The sequence below is a fragment of the Haplochromis burtoni genome, unplaced genomic scaffold (genome assembly GCF_018398535.1).
Source record: "Haplochromis burtoni strain Fernald_Lab_line unplaced genomic scaffold, NCSU_Asbu1 Contig_224, whole genome shotgun sequence".
NCBI lineage: Eukaryota > Metazoa > Chordata > Actinopteri > Cichliformes > Cichlidae > Haplochromis > Haplochromis burtoni.
This window is the reverse complement of record NW_024582585.1, coordinates 1,034,858-1,052,222: the sequence shown is the minus strand read 5'-3', so window position 1 is coordinate 1,052,222 and position 17,365 is coordinate 1,034,858. Positions and strand designations below refer to the sequence as shown.

The window sequence follows — 17,365 nt, the reverse complement described above, 5'->3', positions numbered from 1 at the left end:
GGAGAAAATACCGGAAGACAACAGATGACCACAACAAGAAGCATGGCCAACAGGGAAACAAACGCCGACACTGCGGTGCAAGTCTCGGACGACAGTACACCCAAAGCTGGGTAGACACTGCGATTTTTTCAGTCACGTTATTCAGCTCCTGCTCAAACTGCACGATTGACTCGCAGGGGTTAGAAGTTGGTAGGTCACGATGCAGGTCTCACACTATACCGCCCGATGCTCTGATGCGACCTGAGCGCTCACACTAAAATGAAGGTTATAACAGAAAATCTGTCGCTCGCTGTTCCTCTCTGTCTTTCACTCACACAGACACACCGCCACCATCAACTTTGCTAAATTGCTAATGAAAAACATGATCAGGCAGCTGTGATTGAGCAGCAATGTAGATCCAACTATTTTCACGGTTGTTGTGGTCGTGATCATTTTGTGAGGCCACATTGGAAAGCTCATCCGAGCCTTTTCGAAGTTCTACAAGTTGTGCCTCCATCGCTTGTGTCCAGCTGCTGTGCTGCTCCGTCTTTTTCACCGACGTTTACGTGTTTGCGCGTGAGCAGTGTGAGCGCCTGTGGTGACACCTTCACGAGCGATTGATGATCGGGAGCTGGTCGTGAGGTGTTAATCGCTTCTCGTTACCCCACATATACTACACGACGAAGGCCAAAATCGGTCCGATCACTCAAAAATCGGCTAAAAATGCGCCAAAAATCGCACAGTGTGAGCCCAGCATTAGAGCAGCAATGTTTGTTCCCCTCAGAGAAAGGGAAGAATGGGGAAAAGGAAAACACCTGGCTGGAAAAAGTTAATATGGGCATGTGCAGTGAATATCAGCGCTATGTGGCCAGAAGTGTGATAATATAATTTATTTTGTGTAATAAACAACTGCAAGGATAGATGATTACAACAAATAGATGACTAATAAATAAAAGTAATACATAGATGATGATGATGCGTAATCATGGGAACAAGCGGGTTTACAAACAGGAGCAGCTGATTAGCATTAGAAAAGCTGAAATAATACCTCAACTGAAGCCAATTGTACTAAATGCACTAAATGTGCACTGTTACAAGAATATTTTTCTTTCTATTGTTTTCTATTATTTTAAGTTAAGCAGGACAGAGTTCTTTTCAAGAAAGATTTACTTATATTCTCAAAAGTTAAGCATGACAGGCTTCTGTTTAAGAAAGAGACCTGTTTTATTGTGTTAATGTTGTCATTTTGAGCTAAAAATAAATGGCTAAATGATCATTTGTTTCACATGTGTTCATATCACAAAGAATAGAATATGCATCTACTTAAATCAACTTCAAGTCAAATGGTTAAAAAAATAATTTCACACACAAAAAAAGAGCTAGAAAATTCACCACACTGGGAAGGGTGAAGACAACTGGGTCACCCGGCCCTGGCCACGAGGTGTCCCTTATTTATTTTTCAGGGAGTTGGCAACCCTACAGCCAGGTGAGCCTTACCAGAGCCAGAGCACTGACTGAAAACACGACTACCACAGTTCCTGTGCTAAAGGAGGCGAGGACATTATTATTGTCCTGGGAACACTGAATAGAGCAGCCTAACAAGCTTCCTCCTTCACAATAGGACTTATGGGTGTAACTCTTGCCTCGCAGTTGGTGTTTTCTTACAGGGAAAGTGCACCAAGATGAGTGCTGCTGTGATTTGGTGCTACTATGGGCTGTATGTGTGATTATTAGCTGAATGATGTAATCATCTGATTCTGAATCACTCATCTTTCCCACAGCTTGAAGCCAGCCAGAGTGAAGACAAACTCACCTTTTGGCACAAGTCGATGATGTTGCAGTTCTTCCCGTCACCGGTGTAAAATTCCCTGCAGACACAGGAAGTCTGCCGAGGAAAACAAAGTCACATTTAGCGCCACCGTCAGCAGAGAGCTGTGCTTAAAGTCAGACTGTAGAGGTTAGCTAGTTTTACTTTGTTCGGTCCAATGTGAATGCAGTCTGCATTGGCATGGCAACCCCCGTTTCCTTTCAGGCAGGGATTTATCTCTGTGGAGAAACACAAAACTCCACCTGGTTATCTCGGATTCACGATGCGCTCAAGCTTTTTATCGTGTGTCTGATAACTTGAGCTGCTGCCAAGGATCGATGCTGAGCCAGAGCTTTTAAATTCCTCACAGCACAACAATACCACAAACCACGCAAATCAACAGAGCTACTTAATTTCAGTCATTTTGCTGGCTCTGAAGGCTTTTCTGATTGTCTGGAATCCTTTTTTGCTGTGATGCTGGAAGAACTAACATCTGGAATATTTTGCATTGGTATTTTTGCTTTAACTTCGCAGAACTTTCACAAAATGCTTTTTAAGTTTTGCATTACTGCAGACTTTGTCCACCATAGTCAGACCATTACACTACGAAGTATAACACATCCTTCTAGTATTACTGGATTTATTGTCAATGCTTTTGCTTTAACTTTCACGATTGTATTTTGCACTCTTTCATGTCCCCTGTAATCCTCAGTGTGATTGCCTCTTAGCTAATTTTTGCTTTTTAAAAAAAAAAATATATATATATAAACTGATCTGAACAAGTTAATGTTGACTCGGAATAATTAAATTTTCCTTTTTAAAAATCGTTTTGACTCCTTGTACCAACTATAACTAAGCCAGAGCAGCTGTGAGCAGGTGTGAGCAGTTGTGGCAAGTGAGTTTACCGACACACACAAGTCCGTCGCCCACGTAGCCGGCATTACAGACACAGTCTCTTCGGCCGGGTCGAGTCCTCTTACAGAGAGCGTACAGACTGCAGCCGCCGTTATCCACCACGCACGGATCTATGGCTGCATGAGTCACAAAGTGTTCAGTAAACTTTGCGGTTCACAGGAATCCTCTTTAACAAGCTCAGACCAAAGCCGCAGGTAAGTGACCTGCAGAGCTCATAACATGTGTTACCTTGACAGAAAGTCCCGTTTCCTTTGAAGCCGGCAGCACAGATACACTGAGGGCCGGACGAGCCGGTCACACAGCTATAAAACCAGATTAAAGTTTTAACAGGAAGCATAAATCCTCCAGCGTCCTGCACGCAGAGTAACGGTTAAACTTGTGCAGACTTACTTTGCACTGCCGTGGCATCTCACCGAGCCGCACTGCTCGTCAGCTTTGGCTTCGATCTCTGCAACGACACGGATGCAGCTCAGCACAAATGACAAAAACAGTATTTCTAAAAATGATCTCATAAATGAGATTTTGTTCTAAATCACAGCGTTCACTTTTCTCTACATTCAGCCTTACTTTGGTCACAGTGGACTCCCCTCCAGTCCACGTCACATTCGCAGGTCCCATCGCCCTTCAGTCCCTCGTTACACTGTCCGTTCTTGCATTCGCACTCTGAGCAGACAACACGTGACGATGAAGGTGAGGATGAAGATGACAGATCATGTGCTGACTAATGAAACGTACTGAACCTTGGTCACAGTGGACTCCGTATTTGCCGCTCTGGCAGGTTTCACAGGCGGTCCCGTTGAAGCCTTCGTTACACCGACACACTCCGGTCCCGTTTGTTCCGTCCACACACACTCCATTATCGAAGCAGGGCCGACCCTTTGGACCGGGGCATGCCTCGCAGTGCTCCCCGAAAAACCCTGCACAGCACCTCCGCTCCTGAAAGCACAGAAGAGTTCTAGTGTGCCACACTGCCGAGGATGCTTACCCTGAAATGAGCAGGAAACGTACGATCTTCTTCTGGAGGCAGGTGGCTCTGCAGCCGACTCTCGGGAGCCACTCGCCCTCAAACGTGCGGGTGAACATGCACTTTCTCGTCCTCCTCACCGATTTCTGCACAGAGCAAAACACCAACTTCTTACTTTGACTTTAGCTTCTCATGGACCAGGCTGTGCATCTGAGCTGAGTATTAATTTCAGCATTTTCTACAACGCATGTTTCAAGAAAATATTTACACAGTATAAGCAGTTATCCGCGTGAAGCGATAGAGCAGTGAAAATAAAACTCTTCATTTCAGTTCACCTAACTTACAAAATGTAGTGAAGTAGATTCTGGGGTAGGATTTTACACGATGTCCACAAACGCACCACTAACATCCACACCTTCCCAGTTGACAATTAGCAGGCTTATAAGAAACAGCTTCACTACCAGAAGGAGGCATTTGGCAGTCTTGTCCATCCAAGGTGGCTGAGCGCATTAGGCAGTTGAGCACTGCAGATCTCTCAAGGAAAGCCACTCAGTTTAGTATTGCCCTGTGGTAAGTGGGACTCTTGTGTTCATCATAATGTGGTATATAGTAGGGTGGACTCTGACAACTGTTTCCCTCTTTTGTTGCAGGTTTGCACTATACTGCTGCTGTCTTGTTTGTTATGTGATGCTTTTATAACGAACAGTACTTTGGGGTGTATTTGTTTTATGTAGATCTTTTATTAATGTGTGTAACGTTTTATGCTTTGTTTTATTGCTTTAGTGGAGGTGCGGCCGCTTGCTGAGGGGCTAGGCACGTGAGGTGGAATCCCCTTCCCGACGCATGCGAGTGTACACACCGGGCATAGGTAGATTGCACCGTTTAGTGTGAGTGACAGTGAGGTCTGGAGTGAAGTTACACGGGTGAGTAATTGGTGGCACCCTTGGGCACTCCTCCCTGTAGGTTGCCTCAAGTGGCCGGTCGCCACTATTTTGTTTAGTTATTCTTTTATCATGCTGTGATTGTTTTAGGGTAGCATCGTGGTAGGGAGTCTGGTCATTTTAATCATCGTTTGTTAAAGTGTTTTAATGAACCATTTTGCCGTCTCAACCCTGCTACCCTAGGTGCCTTCCTGATTTTATAGTTATGTTTTTAGTAGTTCCTCTTAATAAATTTTGATTTGTAAACTTCCTTTGTCTCACCTCTGCCGTTAATAACGAGTCTGTGGGCTTTGGTAGGCAGTGCAACACGTACATTGGCTAGAGAAATCTTTCCTGGGGTGTAACGCCCTCCCCCAGGTGGCGTTGTCAATATCTTAGTTACCGTCCCCGGTTATTCCTCTATCGCGACACCACAAAAAGAAAAACATTTTTACGCTCCATTGAATAAACGCTGGTTTATTTTTGAAGATGTCAAATTCGATATCAAATACAACTAAATGATACCAGTTTTCCCACAGCTGTTAAAGAGCAATTTACTTTTCAGCACAATTATACTTAAAATATGTTTTTTTTGTTATGTTACTTTAGTACTGTCACAGTAAACTGAAAGAAATTCAATCTGTAACTGGCACAAGAGCACATACAGTAAAGTGGTCAGTGATGGGAGGTCATGAAATTACTTTAGTGGAATACCATGAAGTCCTCTCTAGATCTTCTCCTACTTCTTGTTAGTCTTGTAAAGTCGGACAAACTGAACGTAATTCTTTTGACTTTGGGGAGAATTTTCCATCTTTCATAACTTAAAATCGAATCATCTGCAAACAGATTTTCTGTAGTAGCTGCATTTATCCGATTCTAGTTTGGTATAAAAGTTTGTTTAGAGAGCCTGGTGGTTAAAGTGTTCACGTCTAAGCTTTGAAAGATTAACGATCAGAAAAAGTCAGAAAACTTACATCTGGGATGGTGTCATTGGGGCAGATCTTGTTTTGGTGGAATAAGCAGTCGACACAGTTCCCCTTTGGAGCAGAAAGAAAACGTTGATATTTATCATGCGATTGTTTCTCCATTCGTTGAACTGGATTGGAGGCGCTGAAGTATCTGCAGGACTTAACTGGTGGCTGAGGACCTTACCATGACTTTTGTGTACGTGAGATCATCGCAGCGATTTCTGTTGATCTGAAGAACAGCTGACAGACCGTGGATCACTCCTTTACCGCTCAGGATGTCAGAGGAGTTCATCTGAGCATCATTCACAAACAGCTGCATGAGGAAAACACAGGTCAGGTGGTTTGTATTGTGTTGTTTAGACTCTCATGCGATCAGATGCGACAGAATCAATATTTCATGATGAGACCTTTCCGTCTCGTGGGAAAATGCCGAGCTGGAAGGAAAACCCAAGCATAGTCTCTTTGTAACCTCCAAGCTGAAGGTCTGTTTTTAACAGACGCTGCGATGCCACCACGTGGTAACGAGTGGTCTTCACATCCTGTTCAGTGACAAAATAAAAGCACAACTAATTTGAAGGAAGTAAATAAATAAACCCGAGGACAGGGTCAAAGTCTTTAATTACAGAGTTCAGTTCTATATTTACCATCTGCTTTAAATGTCGAATGAAATAACAGAACTGAGTGTTGCTCACTTAATCCATTTTAAAATATGTAAAAATTTCAACAATGTCAGCAGTGAGTAAAAAGACTAATCAGGTCAAATACAAACTTTTTGATTCAGCTTCAAATGAAAACGCAGACAAACTGAAGCCTAAATTGTATACCAGGGCAGTGGCTGCCATTTTCTTCAGGTACTCAGTGACGGCGGCGTCTGTCGGAGCAAAGATGGTGAATTCGTCAGCCTGTTCGATATCATTGGTCAGGTTATAATCCTAAACAAAAAGCCAGAGAAAGCACATGTAAGGAAACATTGAACATTTAAGCATGGTGTGAGCGTGTTTGAGAGGTCGTACGATGAGATACGATCTGAAGAGTGAGAACTCCGGCCTGAGAGCGAGCGTGGCCAGCACACCTTCACTCAGTGTTCTGTCGGGAACCAAAACCTTTTAAAAAAAAAAAAAAAAAGGCTGAAATCGGTAATGGGTACAAAAACTTGCTGGGTGTTGTTTTTGTAGTATTTCTTTTTACCTTATCGATGAAATGGATCAGTCCGTTTGTAGCAGCAACGTTTGACGTGCCGATGAGAGCTCCACCAACAGAAGTGATCTGCACAAACACAACCATTTTATTTTTTAAGTAAAATTAGAGAAAAGCACCAAGTTCACAGCCATATACTGAAAGTGGACGAAAGTCCACATTTTTATTCTGGGACTCCACTCAAGTATGCCCACATGATTAAGCAAACTTTTTTTTTTTTTTTTTTTAAAGAGCAATATTTTGGCTCACAGAGATTATACATTTATGTGCCTGATACCAGATAAGGTTATTTTAACAACCTGTAACTTTATAAGCATTTGACAGAACATCAGAAAGATGAGAGCCAGCCAAAAGGTAGTTAGATCAGCCCGAGGACGAGCAGCGATGGCCGTGTGGAGTTTATGTGAAACACCTGAGCTGCACGGGCTCAATGAAAGATCAAAATTCTCTGTGTGCAGAAATCCTGACACAGAAAGCGTTACCTCGTCGTTTGTAGAAACACGAAGTGTTGTTCCCAGAAGGGATGTCACAGACGACATGTTCCAGAGGCTAGATAAGGGGTAGTCACCAGCGATCATGTGATTTCTGTCAGAAGGGGACAGATCGCAGCACAGCTGTTACATATATTCATATAAAAGCCCCAAAATAAAATGATGTCACTTTAAATCCAGCGGAGCTGTAACCTGATGAGACTCGGCAGGTTTCCCCTCAACGTCCAGAAGTTTTTGTCTTCTGAGGACATTTTGCTGATGGCTGCTGAGGATGGAACCAGGAGGGTGAGGTTCTGATCCAACAGAGACGGAGACAGATCCGAATCCTAACAGAGCGTATGAACACAAACACAATCTTTGCTCAGGCTGGTATTAAAAATAGCTGCTGGTACATGAAAGACCACAGGGGAAGTCAGTCTTGTAAACTGCATGGTTATTAAAAAATGAAGCATGGTGGCACGAACCGATAACCCCCACAGTGTGAGCCTAACATTGCTAAGAGTATTCATAAATGTATAATTTTTCTGTACCCATATTTATGTGCTCTAATTGGGTTTTCATGTGGTATGAATGAATATCAGTGAATATGATACACTGTGTTTACAGTGGCATAATTACGGTGCCTAGTCTGCATGTGAAGCATGTGCTAAACGTGTGAGTTAGTTTGTGATATACTGCATGTTTCATTTATTGTATAATAATCAAAGTGATGACAATCTGCACATAATGCATCTGTAAAACGTGACATACTCACAGTCATCCATGTGAAGAAGTCTGAGGCCTCAGGCAGGATGCTGAGCTCCTGAAATCACCAGGAAACAAAGTCAGCTGGAAGCAAAGACACGATCCTGCCGACTGAACCTGGCCCTCACTCACCTGTTCAACTGTACCGTAACACACGTGTCCATTTCCAACATATCCTTCATCGCAGACACACGTCCACTGAGAGGACAGCAGGAGACAGCTGGCCTGCACACACAAACAGTTAAACAGGGACACGATCACCGAGGGCCTAGCTTCGGTCATTTTTATCAGTACAAGACAGACATCATGCACAAGACGTCTTTTACTTTGAAAGTAAAAGACGTCAGTGAAGCTCTGCAGAGCCTCTGATTGGCTCTGAGGAACGATGATTGGCTGGTTTAGTTACTAGGAGTGAATCTACAGACCAGTTTGACCAGGTAGGGTCAAATTGAAGATATAGAGGAGTAAAATCTGGCTTTGACACCCTGATCACAGCGCTGCAGGCAAATGACATCAAAGCAAAAGACCTTCTGTTTTATGTTGCTGTTGGTGTGACCCATAATGATTTTAGCAGAAAAGATGCTTTCAGTGGATTTGCTTGGTTTTTGCTACTCACAAAGTAGTGACAGCCTCCGTCTGCAGTCACACACTGGTTCACAGGTTCACAGTCCTGCCCGCTGCCCTGGTAACCGGCCTTACAGGTGCAGTCACTCTGAACAGGAGCAGATAACAACAGGACATTACTGCTGCGGAGACAGCTTCACTCTTTGGTGCTGGTGGACCAGATCACAAATCACTTCTGATGATACTGCCTAAAGGCGGCATGTATAATGTAAACAGAATTGATCTTAGCACAGAGCCCTGTGGAACTTCATAATTAATCTTAGTGTGTGAAGAGGACTCTCCATTTACATGAACAAACTGGAGTCTATCAGAGATATGATACGAACCACTGCAGCACCGTACCTGTAACACCTACAGCATGCTCTAGTCGCTCTAATAGAATATTATGATCAACAGTATTGAACACTCCACTGAGGTCTAGCAGGACAAAATTCCAGTCTGAAGTGGGCACCCCACTTTTTTCTGAGGAACCATGAACCATGGGCTCAGAATTAGAGGTGCCAGATCTTTACAGAAGGCCAATGAAGCTGACAGAACCACATCATCTACAAAAGGAAGCAGCAAGATCCTGAGACTAACAAACTGCCACGTGGCAAACATTAACTGAATAAATAGTTCCATTTATTGAAACTGCAAAATTGGGTGCTTTTGACTGGGGGGTTCCCAAAAACAATGATGTGACATCATTAAGAACAAACTAACCGACAACGTGTTAAAAAACTGAGATAAAAGAAATATTCTCCCCGAGGTCCGCACGGCCCCAGTTTAAATAGGCCAGTGTAAGTTTGAATAATCAACCACATTTCAGGATTCACATTTTCTGGCCCTCTCATGTTTTAATAATACTGCACTCCTTACTGCCACCCTAAGGACGGACTGAAGTGGTGCATTCCCAGGGTAAGAGCACATTAATGAGATAAACCATCCGTCAGTGACATCTCCACCATTCACGTCTCAGCTGATATCAGTGTCCTTACCTGTCCGGGTCCCACATAAACACAGGTGGCGTTGGGGTGGCAGCCGCCTCTGTCAGGACTGTTGCAGTTGTTGATTGGTTGACACTCATCCCCATCCTCCCTCCATCCAGTCAGACACTGACAGACGTGAGTCCCAGGGCCTGTCTTTATACATTTAGCCTGCAAGGGGCAGAATGCAGCACGGGCAGCAGTGAGGAAACAGACTGCGTTTTTTACAGTTACACTATAAAAACTGGAGACTTACGTTCAGGCTGCAGCCACCTCGGTGGGGTGGAGCACACGGGTCAGACGCCACACAGGTGATCCCATCACCTTGGAAACCAGTTTTACAAATACACCTAAAATAAGACACAGTACAGAATAATGTGTGGTACGAGATAACTGTTCACTACAGACGTCTGACTCAGGGTTAAAGTTCAGACTCCATCCAGGTAAACTCACTTGACTGTTCCCTGGCTGAAGTCACAGTCAGCATGTGCGTGGCAAAACTGAGCCTGAGCGCCGCAGGCGGCCGTCTGTCGATTACACAAAGGACCGGTGTAACCCTGCTGACACGAGTCCACTTTACACCGACCTTCTGAATCCGGACGGTTATCACACTGCCCGTGGATACAGGGGCAGGCTGAGGATAGACAAGTACATCATCTTTACATCATGTCTGCCTGTGTGACGTCACAAAGTATGAGTCAGACTTACTTCTGTCACAGTTTGGTCCATATTTGTTGGAGGAGGAGCAGTACTGACAGCGTGAGCCGCTGAAGTTCGGTTCACAGCTGCATGTTCCATTTCTTGAAACCCCCTCCGAACACTGAAAAGCACAAAACACACTTTAGGTTCCTCCTCCATAAACCAAACACCTCACTTTCCCTGCAAACACTGAAACATTTCAGTTTCCTTCCGTCACCGCTGGACTGCAAACAGGAAAAAGTCTGTTCAAAGAACAGAAAGCACTAAAGCTTCTTCCAAATAAAGTAATTAAGGAATTATGGGAATGTCTGACCTGCCCGTGTCCGGAGCAGGGCGTCTGGTATCCACCTGGACATGGTCTGCAGTCTGGACCGTAGAAACCTTTACAGCACGCTGGAATCTGAACGGATATACACGAGGTTATTCTGACGGCCTCTACAAAGTTACATCTTCTAGGCTTCAGTGTCTTTCTGTTCCAACATGAAGTAAACTGCCCGGTTTTACTAAAGTGTGTACCGTGACTGTTGAGTTGCAGTGTGCAGAGCAGCCTTTCACTGGGACTTTAACAGATGGGTTGCCCTTGGTGAAAATATAAGAACATCCAAATGTGGAAGAGCCCTGGATAAAGACAGCATAATCATATTTTAAAGCAGCTCAAAGTAAGAAAGGGAAGTGAATAAATATCCAGATGCTTCACAGTGAGTTCAGTCTTACTGTAAAAACTCCAGAAGAGCATTGGGTCATTATTAGCTTTGAACACGCGACACATTCACCCTGAAAAACACATGAGTTGATCAAATATCTCAAACACACTCAAAGGGCTTCAGTGTTTTAGGGCGGGCTCAAAGGTGAAGGGGCAGAAATCTCACAGTGTCCTCGTGTTTCTGTTCCTGGGATAAAGTCACCTCACTGATCAAATACATTTACTCATCCAATGGAGGCAGAGTCCAACAGTGTAGCATGGTGTGATGATCCAACTATGTGAGCTCCATGAGCTCAGTGCCTTTTGTTCTCACACTGAGCCTCATACGCTGCACATATACATTTAGGGTCAATCGATCATGTCATTAGATGTTAAACTCACCATGATGATTTTAGTCTCTGTGACGTCACATCTACTGGGCAACACAGGTTCGATGGAGGGCGGAGTCAAAACTCCATCCATCACATAAAGACGTCCATTTTTTGCCTCCACAGCTGCCTCCAACACGGCTGCACCATTAACCAAGATCTGGCCCTGAAACAGTGAAACGACGACCGGACAGAAATCCTGAGCTCATGTTGAAAGTGTGGAAAACAGTCTTACTAAAATGCGGATAATAGGAGTGAATTCAACTTTTCTTTAGGTGATGAAGGTTTGACACAGAAACCAGGAGCTGATGTTCAGTCAGCTTTAAGTCACACGGCTGTATTCCTTACAGGATCCATGGTGAATATTTACTGATTACACTCATTTCTCCAGAAAATGATTACAGAAATAAAAACGCTGCACTTTTAGGGATTTTTGTTATCTGGATTGTATTTTAAACTCTATTAATAATATTAATAAACTCTATTAATGTCAAGATTTCAAATGTTCAAGTTGAAAGTGAAATAAATTTCAGCAATATTTAAAAAGATCTGCAAGCTTATTAAAGAGACTAAATCTGCATGAACAGCACTAACACACACACACAGAAAGGATATTGGAACAATAATGTCAGTATTATAGCATACTTAGAACCAAACACTTTCCACCCTCCTTTGTTATTTTATAAGATTCATGATATTATTTAAGTATTCAACAGTGACTGTGACAGAGATTTGGGGTGATGTTGGGGGTTACAGATGGTGGAAATCCACACTTACATTTTCCATCACGGTGATTGTCAGAACCTGATTGGCCATTGTCACGTATCTTGGGGTTGACACAGCATTGTAGATCTCCAGCTGCATAACAGGGAGATAAAAAAAACTGTCAGAGGGAACAAACGTGAATTATTAACGAGTCAGCGGACTGTCGCTCTCACCGCAGTGGCCGGAATAATGTGGTTCCTGAGAAACTCCAGCAGTTTGCTGTGACCCTGAGGATTCAGAACCAATCGTCTGGTGAATTATTCATGACAGACTACAAATTTGTCAGTTTTTGTGTCCATCCTTACGTCAGGGCTCATGAGATACTTCAGGTGTTCTTCTATCATTGCATCAAATGCTGCAGTGGTGGGTGCAAGCACAGTGATTGGTCCCGGCTGGTCCAGCAAAGATGCCAGAGGAGTTTTCTGCAGTGAGCACAAATTGTCCAGTTTGATCAATTTAGAAACTTAAGAACCAGGTCCTCATGCACCCGAATGTGTTACTAAGATAAATGCTCATGCACCGTGTTTGAGGTGGGATTCAGGCGACTCTCGGTCCTGACTCTGCTAATATTTACACATTTCTTCCTGCAGCATGAACATCAGAGACGTCTAATCCTGCAGGACCACAACTCAGTGCAATATTTCCTATTTAATCTGTGTTCAGAACCTAAAACTGATCATAGAAATATCACACTCCAAACATCTTCTGTGTCAGTGTTGACACAAAGCCCTGATCCAGTGTAATAATGTAATGATCCCATCCTCTGGTGGGCAGGAATGTGACTGGGACATTGGGACATGCAATAAAATGTCTTCCAGTGTTCAACTTGTTATCGACTCAATACAGGAAGTTACAGGATGTGATTAACTTCTAAACTGAGAATAAAAAAGTTGGCGTCTGCATGTATTCATGGCCTGATGTTCCTGGTATTGAAGAAAAGAAGTCTATACCTGTAATAAACTGGTGAAAGTCTGAAACTTGCCGTAGTCAGAAACGATCTTCATCAGGTTCTCCTGTGGAACAACAAAGTGTTCATGTAATGAGATGAATGGAGACATAATGAACAGGTTTATCTTTGCTGAGCACATTTACACCCAAACTAAAATCTTTCAGTCTTGCCACCTCAGTGTTGCTTTCTACGATGGGAGGCACGCTTTCCATCAGCCTATTGATGATATGGATGATCCCATTAGATGCAACAACATTAGACTGGATGATTACACCTTTCTTCCTGCCGCCATGGATACGGATTTTGGTTTGAGCGTCCTGGAATGAAACCAGAGGAAGATCTGACAATACACAATTCTATCAAAGCCATGGGAGGCTTACCACTTTAACATGTGGAAGTGTGAAGACCGTAACAGTTTCACATGTTGCAGGTGAGCATCAAAAGTCTCTGAAGTACTTAAGACTGGACTTGGTGTCCACTGTGTGCATCACTTATTTGATTATAAATCTTAATTCATTCTTACAATAAACAGATGCAAGCCAAGTCTGTGAATGCTCTATTTATTGTCATCTTTATTGTGTTTCCAAGGATTTAAAAACAGGATTCAGTCAAGTTATTTGTTTAATTGCTTAGGGAAAGGGTCTGAGTTTGGGTCTCGGTCAGGTTCTAGTTCGGGTCCTGGGTTAGCATTTTCGCTTTGGGTTGGTTTGTTTCTTATGTGAAAAAACAAGTCATCACTCACTTTCCTCAAATTGTTTCAAATCTTTTTTATATTTCCTAATTTTTTTGCTTCGTGCCCTGACATGTTTACACTTCATGTTGTATCAATCTGCTGGTAATAAAGCCTCTCACCCCCTCTGATGTGTCCGTCTCTGCTGATTTTCCCGTCAGTGTGTAGAAGACATCAGTTTTCTTCAGTGTGTCAAACTGCATCATCCCAGCGACCAGATGCATCTTACACAGGTATGTAGCTTTGGACCTGTCCGCTATCAGAGTCCTCACCTAGTAAGAGGAGTAAAGGCAGATGTTTGAATCCTGACTGAACCCGTTTTGATTGAATTGTGTTTTTTCCTCTGGAGCTCAAAGAACGATGAGCTCCCAAAACAAAGCCAGGGTGTGAAAGAAACATAAAAGTGGCTCTAAAGTTAAAAGGAAGCTAAAACTAGCTGCTGATAAAAGTGGATCAGTTTATTTGAAGGGATTCGTACCGGCGTTCCCTTGAAGCCTTTATTTATCGGGATGAAAACGGTGAACGGACCCAAATTCTGCAGCGGCCACGACAAAGATCCTGCAAAACACACACAAACACAATCATCAACATTAGTTCTTTTCATGTGAGACGACTTCATTGACCATCTGTAAAATGTCTCACTACACAGATCGCATCTGAATACCTCCAAAAAACAAGTTGTGCATCAGCTGACGACTTGTCATTGCCAATAAAGCGGAGCAGTAATTGAGCATCGCTCCTATGTTTTACCATGGGATACGTTGGTTATGTCATGTGTTCTGGAGAATAAACAGAGCAGGATCGAACAGGAAGGCTACTTTAGGGGCGACCGTGCAGAACCCAGATTAAACATTTTAAAACTCACTTATAAAAAAAAGTCCTGGATGTGGTAAATAAAAGTGCTTAAAGGAGAAACTTGAAATAATTTTTCTGTATCAGTTTAATTTTTATGAATGCTAGTTTATTTACTGAGTTTTATTTAATATATCTGTCACTGGGCAGGTCACACCAGAACACCGTAGGCCAGAGGGAAAAGCTTACATGTGTCCCTGCACAGAGAGCTAAAGCTGAGGAAGTGAAAGTTTTCTGCTTTTTATGGACCAAATCACCTCAAACTGAATCCACATACCAAACAGAGTGATGGCATTGCTCAGCTGACCCGTCCACTGGCCTCCTGGTTCTGTGTTCAGGTCATTCAGACGCTCCATGATGTTCCCAATGCAGACTTTACCATTACCAATGTAGCCCTGGAGACAGGCGCACCTGAGGGACAGAGCAGCAAGTGACGGCTCAGTTCTGCAGCTCTGCTACTTGCTGCCTGCAGATTCAGGTATTGGTCTATGCAGACATTCAGTAAAAGTAAAGTGACTGACTCAACTTGTCCAGGTCCCACGGTGCTGCAGTTGGCGTTCCGGTGGCAGGAATCAGGTGTGCAGGAGTTCTTTAGGCTGCAGCCACCGCCCGACAAAGTGTCAAACCCAGAGAGGCACTCACAGTGGGACTGAACAGAGCACAGAGCACAGCACAGCAGATTCAGAGGTCACTGACAAGGTCATCTGACAGCAAGCCGCTGCCCCCTGTGGGCCACAGCTCGTTACACACATGATGTGAAAGGTCAGCCAAAATGTTTTACCCTGCCCGGTCCATCGTACACACAGCGGGCAGACTCAGCGGCGCAGCCGCCACGATCGGTCTGACATGGGTCAATAGCCATGCAGACCCGCCCGTCCCCGCTGTAGCCCTCATTGCAGGTACACAGGTGCTGGTTTGGTCCAGTGTGGACACAGGAGGCCTGAGCGTGACACACCCGCTGCAGACATGGATTTATGGCTGAGAAAGACAAAGTGACAAAGTGAGAAAGACAAAGCTGGAGCACACAGAGACTCAAAGACTGTGACATTTACACTGACCACAGACGGGAGAGAGAACTAGAGGTGTGAGAGAGAGAGAGAGAGAGAGAGAGAGAGAGAGAGAGAGAGAGAGAGAGAAAGCGAGAACTTGGGGTGAGAGAGAGAGAGAGAGCACCAAGGAGGTACATATAAGCTCACATAAACACTTGGCTCCTGCTCTCTGGTAGCCGGGTAGACACTGGCACACTAACTGCCCCGTCAGAGCTTCTTCAATACAGCGAGAGTTCTGCTGACAGCTGAGAGCTGCACACTCTGGTAACTCTGAAACACAATACAGGTGTTAGCACAGGTGACAGGGTGCAGGCAAATGCAGAAACTGTATAGGTAACAGGAAACAGGAAAAGATAAGCTGACATGTTACCAAATCAGGAGAAGGACCAGACAACACAGCGGGACACCTGCTGCAGGTGGAGTTACCTGTGACTGTAAAGGTACCAGCAGGAGGACTGACCTTGGTCACAGTTGGGACCCGTGTATCCAGAGAAACAGGTGCATCGGCCGTCGCCCACTATTCCAGAAGCACAGAGGCCGTGGACACAGGAGCAGACTGCAAACAGTGTAAACAGAATTACGGTGGGTCAGAGGTTCCTGAGAACTCAGTGCATCTGTCACAGCTGGAGATGACGTTACCTGAGCTACAGGTGGGGCTGTACCGTCCAGGTGCACAGTCCTCACAGGCAGTTCCTGCAAAGCCCTCCTGGACACACACACACACACACACACACACACACACACACACACACACACACACACACACACAATTAAAAACAATGATAAACAGGATATGACATCATGGGTAAACTTTAAGAGAGCCGTGGTTCTGGCCTGTAGAGAGACAGATTTGTAATGCAAACAGTTTGCTGCTGGGTCCTGTTACAGGAACCTGTATACCGATGTATTTTTCAAAGGTGGAGGGGTTCTGCTTTTACGGTCATTAATTATTTAAACCTTTCAGCCAACCACCGATGCAACACACACACATTTATGGGGTTTGATTATTCACAGGGTTCTTGGGTTCCTGTAACAGTCTGAGATCTAAGGTTCTAAAGGGCTCTAGAATCTAGAAACTCTGAGGTCATTTACTGTTGGTTCTGTGGACAGTGAGTGTTGTTCAAGGTTCTAATATTATGCCTTCTTTATGACAATAAACCCAGATATATGATTACGTCCTAAATATACATTTATATGGACACAAGCTCACAGTGATTGTGTCAGTCTGCTTTCACGTTATTGTAGTTTGTTTTATTTTTTGGTTTGTCTGTGTTCCAATCAGCTTTGCTTTCTCACTCCAATTTACCTGCAAATCAGCTGATTTTTGTCACCAGGTGTGTGACGTGATGTGTGAGCAGGTGTGTGAGGTGACACTGTCTTTCATTGTTCTTGTAACAGCGAAAATAAACATATATTCTATGAGAGCAGGTGTGTGAGAGCAGGAGTGTGATGTACAGTTAGAGCAGGTGTGTAAGGTGAGAACAGGTGTGTGAGGTCACCTGGCAGCTGCAGGTCCCATTCCCTCCCAGTCCAGCGGAGCAGATGCCTCTGCCGCTGCAGGGTCTGGCGGCCTGGTCAGGACACTCTGAAAGAGAATGGGCACATGGTGTGAACAGGAAGCTGACGCTTCATGATTGTGGAGCGCTGCTGTTGTGTTTTCTATGAGGAAACAGACC

The 17,365-nt window shown here is 44.1% G+C and overlaps 1 protein-coding gene across 1 annotated transcript in view; it reads right to left on the bottom strand.

Moving 5' to 3' along the window:
- Positions 1-17,365, bottom strand: part of stab2 (stabilin 2) — a gene marked incomplete at its 3' end in the record, with an annotated part of 22,529 nt that overhangs the window by 1,384 nt on the left and 3,780 nt on the right. The window contains 41 exon segments of the mRNA XM_005937119.3: positions 1,793-1,864; positions 1,952-2,025; positions 2,692-2,817; positions 2,930-3,003; positions 3,092-3,149; positions 3,269-3,364; positions 3,442-3,637; positions 3,710-3,811; positions 5,560-5,622; positions 5,738-5,866; positions 5,961-6,092; positions 6,378-6,485; positions 6,567-6,656; positions 6,742-6,819; positions 7,233-7,335; positions 7,434-7,567; positions 7,996-8,043; positions 8,118-8,210; positions 8,602-8,697; positions 9,587-9,745; positions 9,831-9,924; positions 10,028-10,208; positions 10,283-10,394; positions 10,587-10,673; positions 10,790-10,891; positions 10,988-11,047; positions 11,358-11,510; positions 12,122-12,202; positions 12,283-12,336; positions 12,415-12,531; positions 13,060-13,122; positions 13,232-13,375; positions 13,911-14,060; positions 14,267-14,346; positions 14,918-15,051; positions 15,162-15,289; positions 15,422-15,618; positions 15,837-15,959; positions 16,150-16,245; positions 16,329-16,395; positions 17,189-17,274. Of these exon segments, the coding sequence (XP_005937181.2) occupies positions 1,793-1,864; positions 1,952-2,025; positions 2,692-2,817; positions 2,930-3,003; positions 3,092-3,149; positions 3,269-3,364; positions 3,442-3,637; positions 3,710-3,811; positions 5,560-5,622; positions 5,738-5,866; positions 5,961-6,092; positions 6,378-6,485; positions 6,567-6,656; positions 6,742-6,819; positions 7,233-7,335; positions 7,434-7,567; positions 7,996-8,043; positions 8,118-8,210; positions 8,602-8,697; positions 9,587-9,745; positions 9,831-9,924; positions 10,028-10,208; positions 10,283-10,394; positions 10,587-10,673; positions 10,790-10,891; positions 10,988-11,047; positions 11,358-11,510; positions 12,122-12,202; positions 12,283-12,336; positions 12,415-12,531; positions 13,060-13,122; positions 13,232-13,375; positions 13,911-14,060; positions 14,267-14,346; positions 14,918-15,051; positions 15,162-15,289; positions 15,422-15,618; positions 15,837-15,959; positions 16,150-16,245; positions 16,329-16,395; positions 17,189-17,274 (4,340 nt within the window).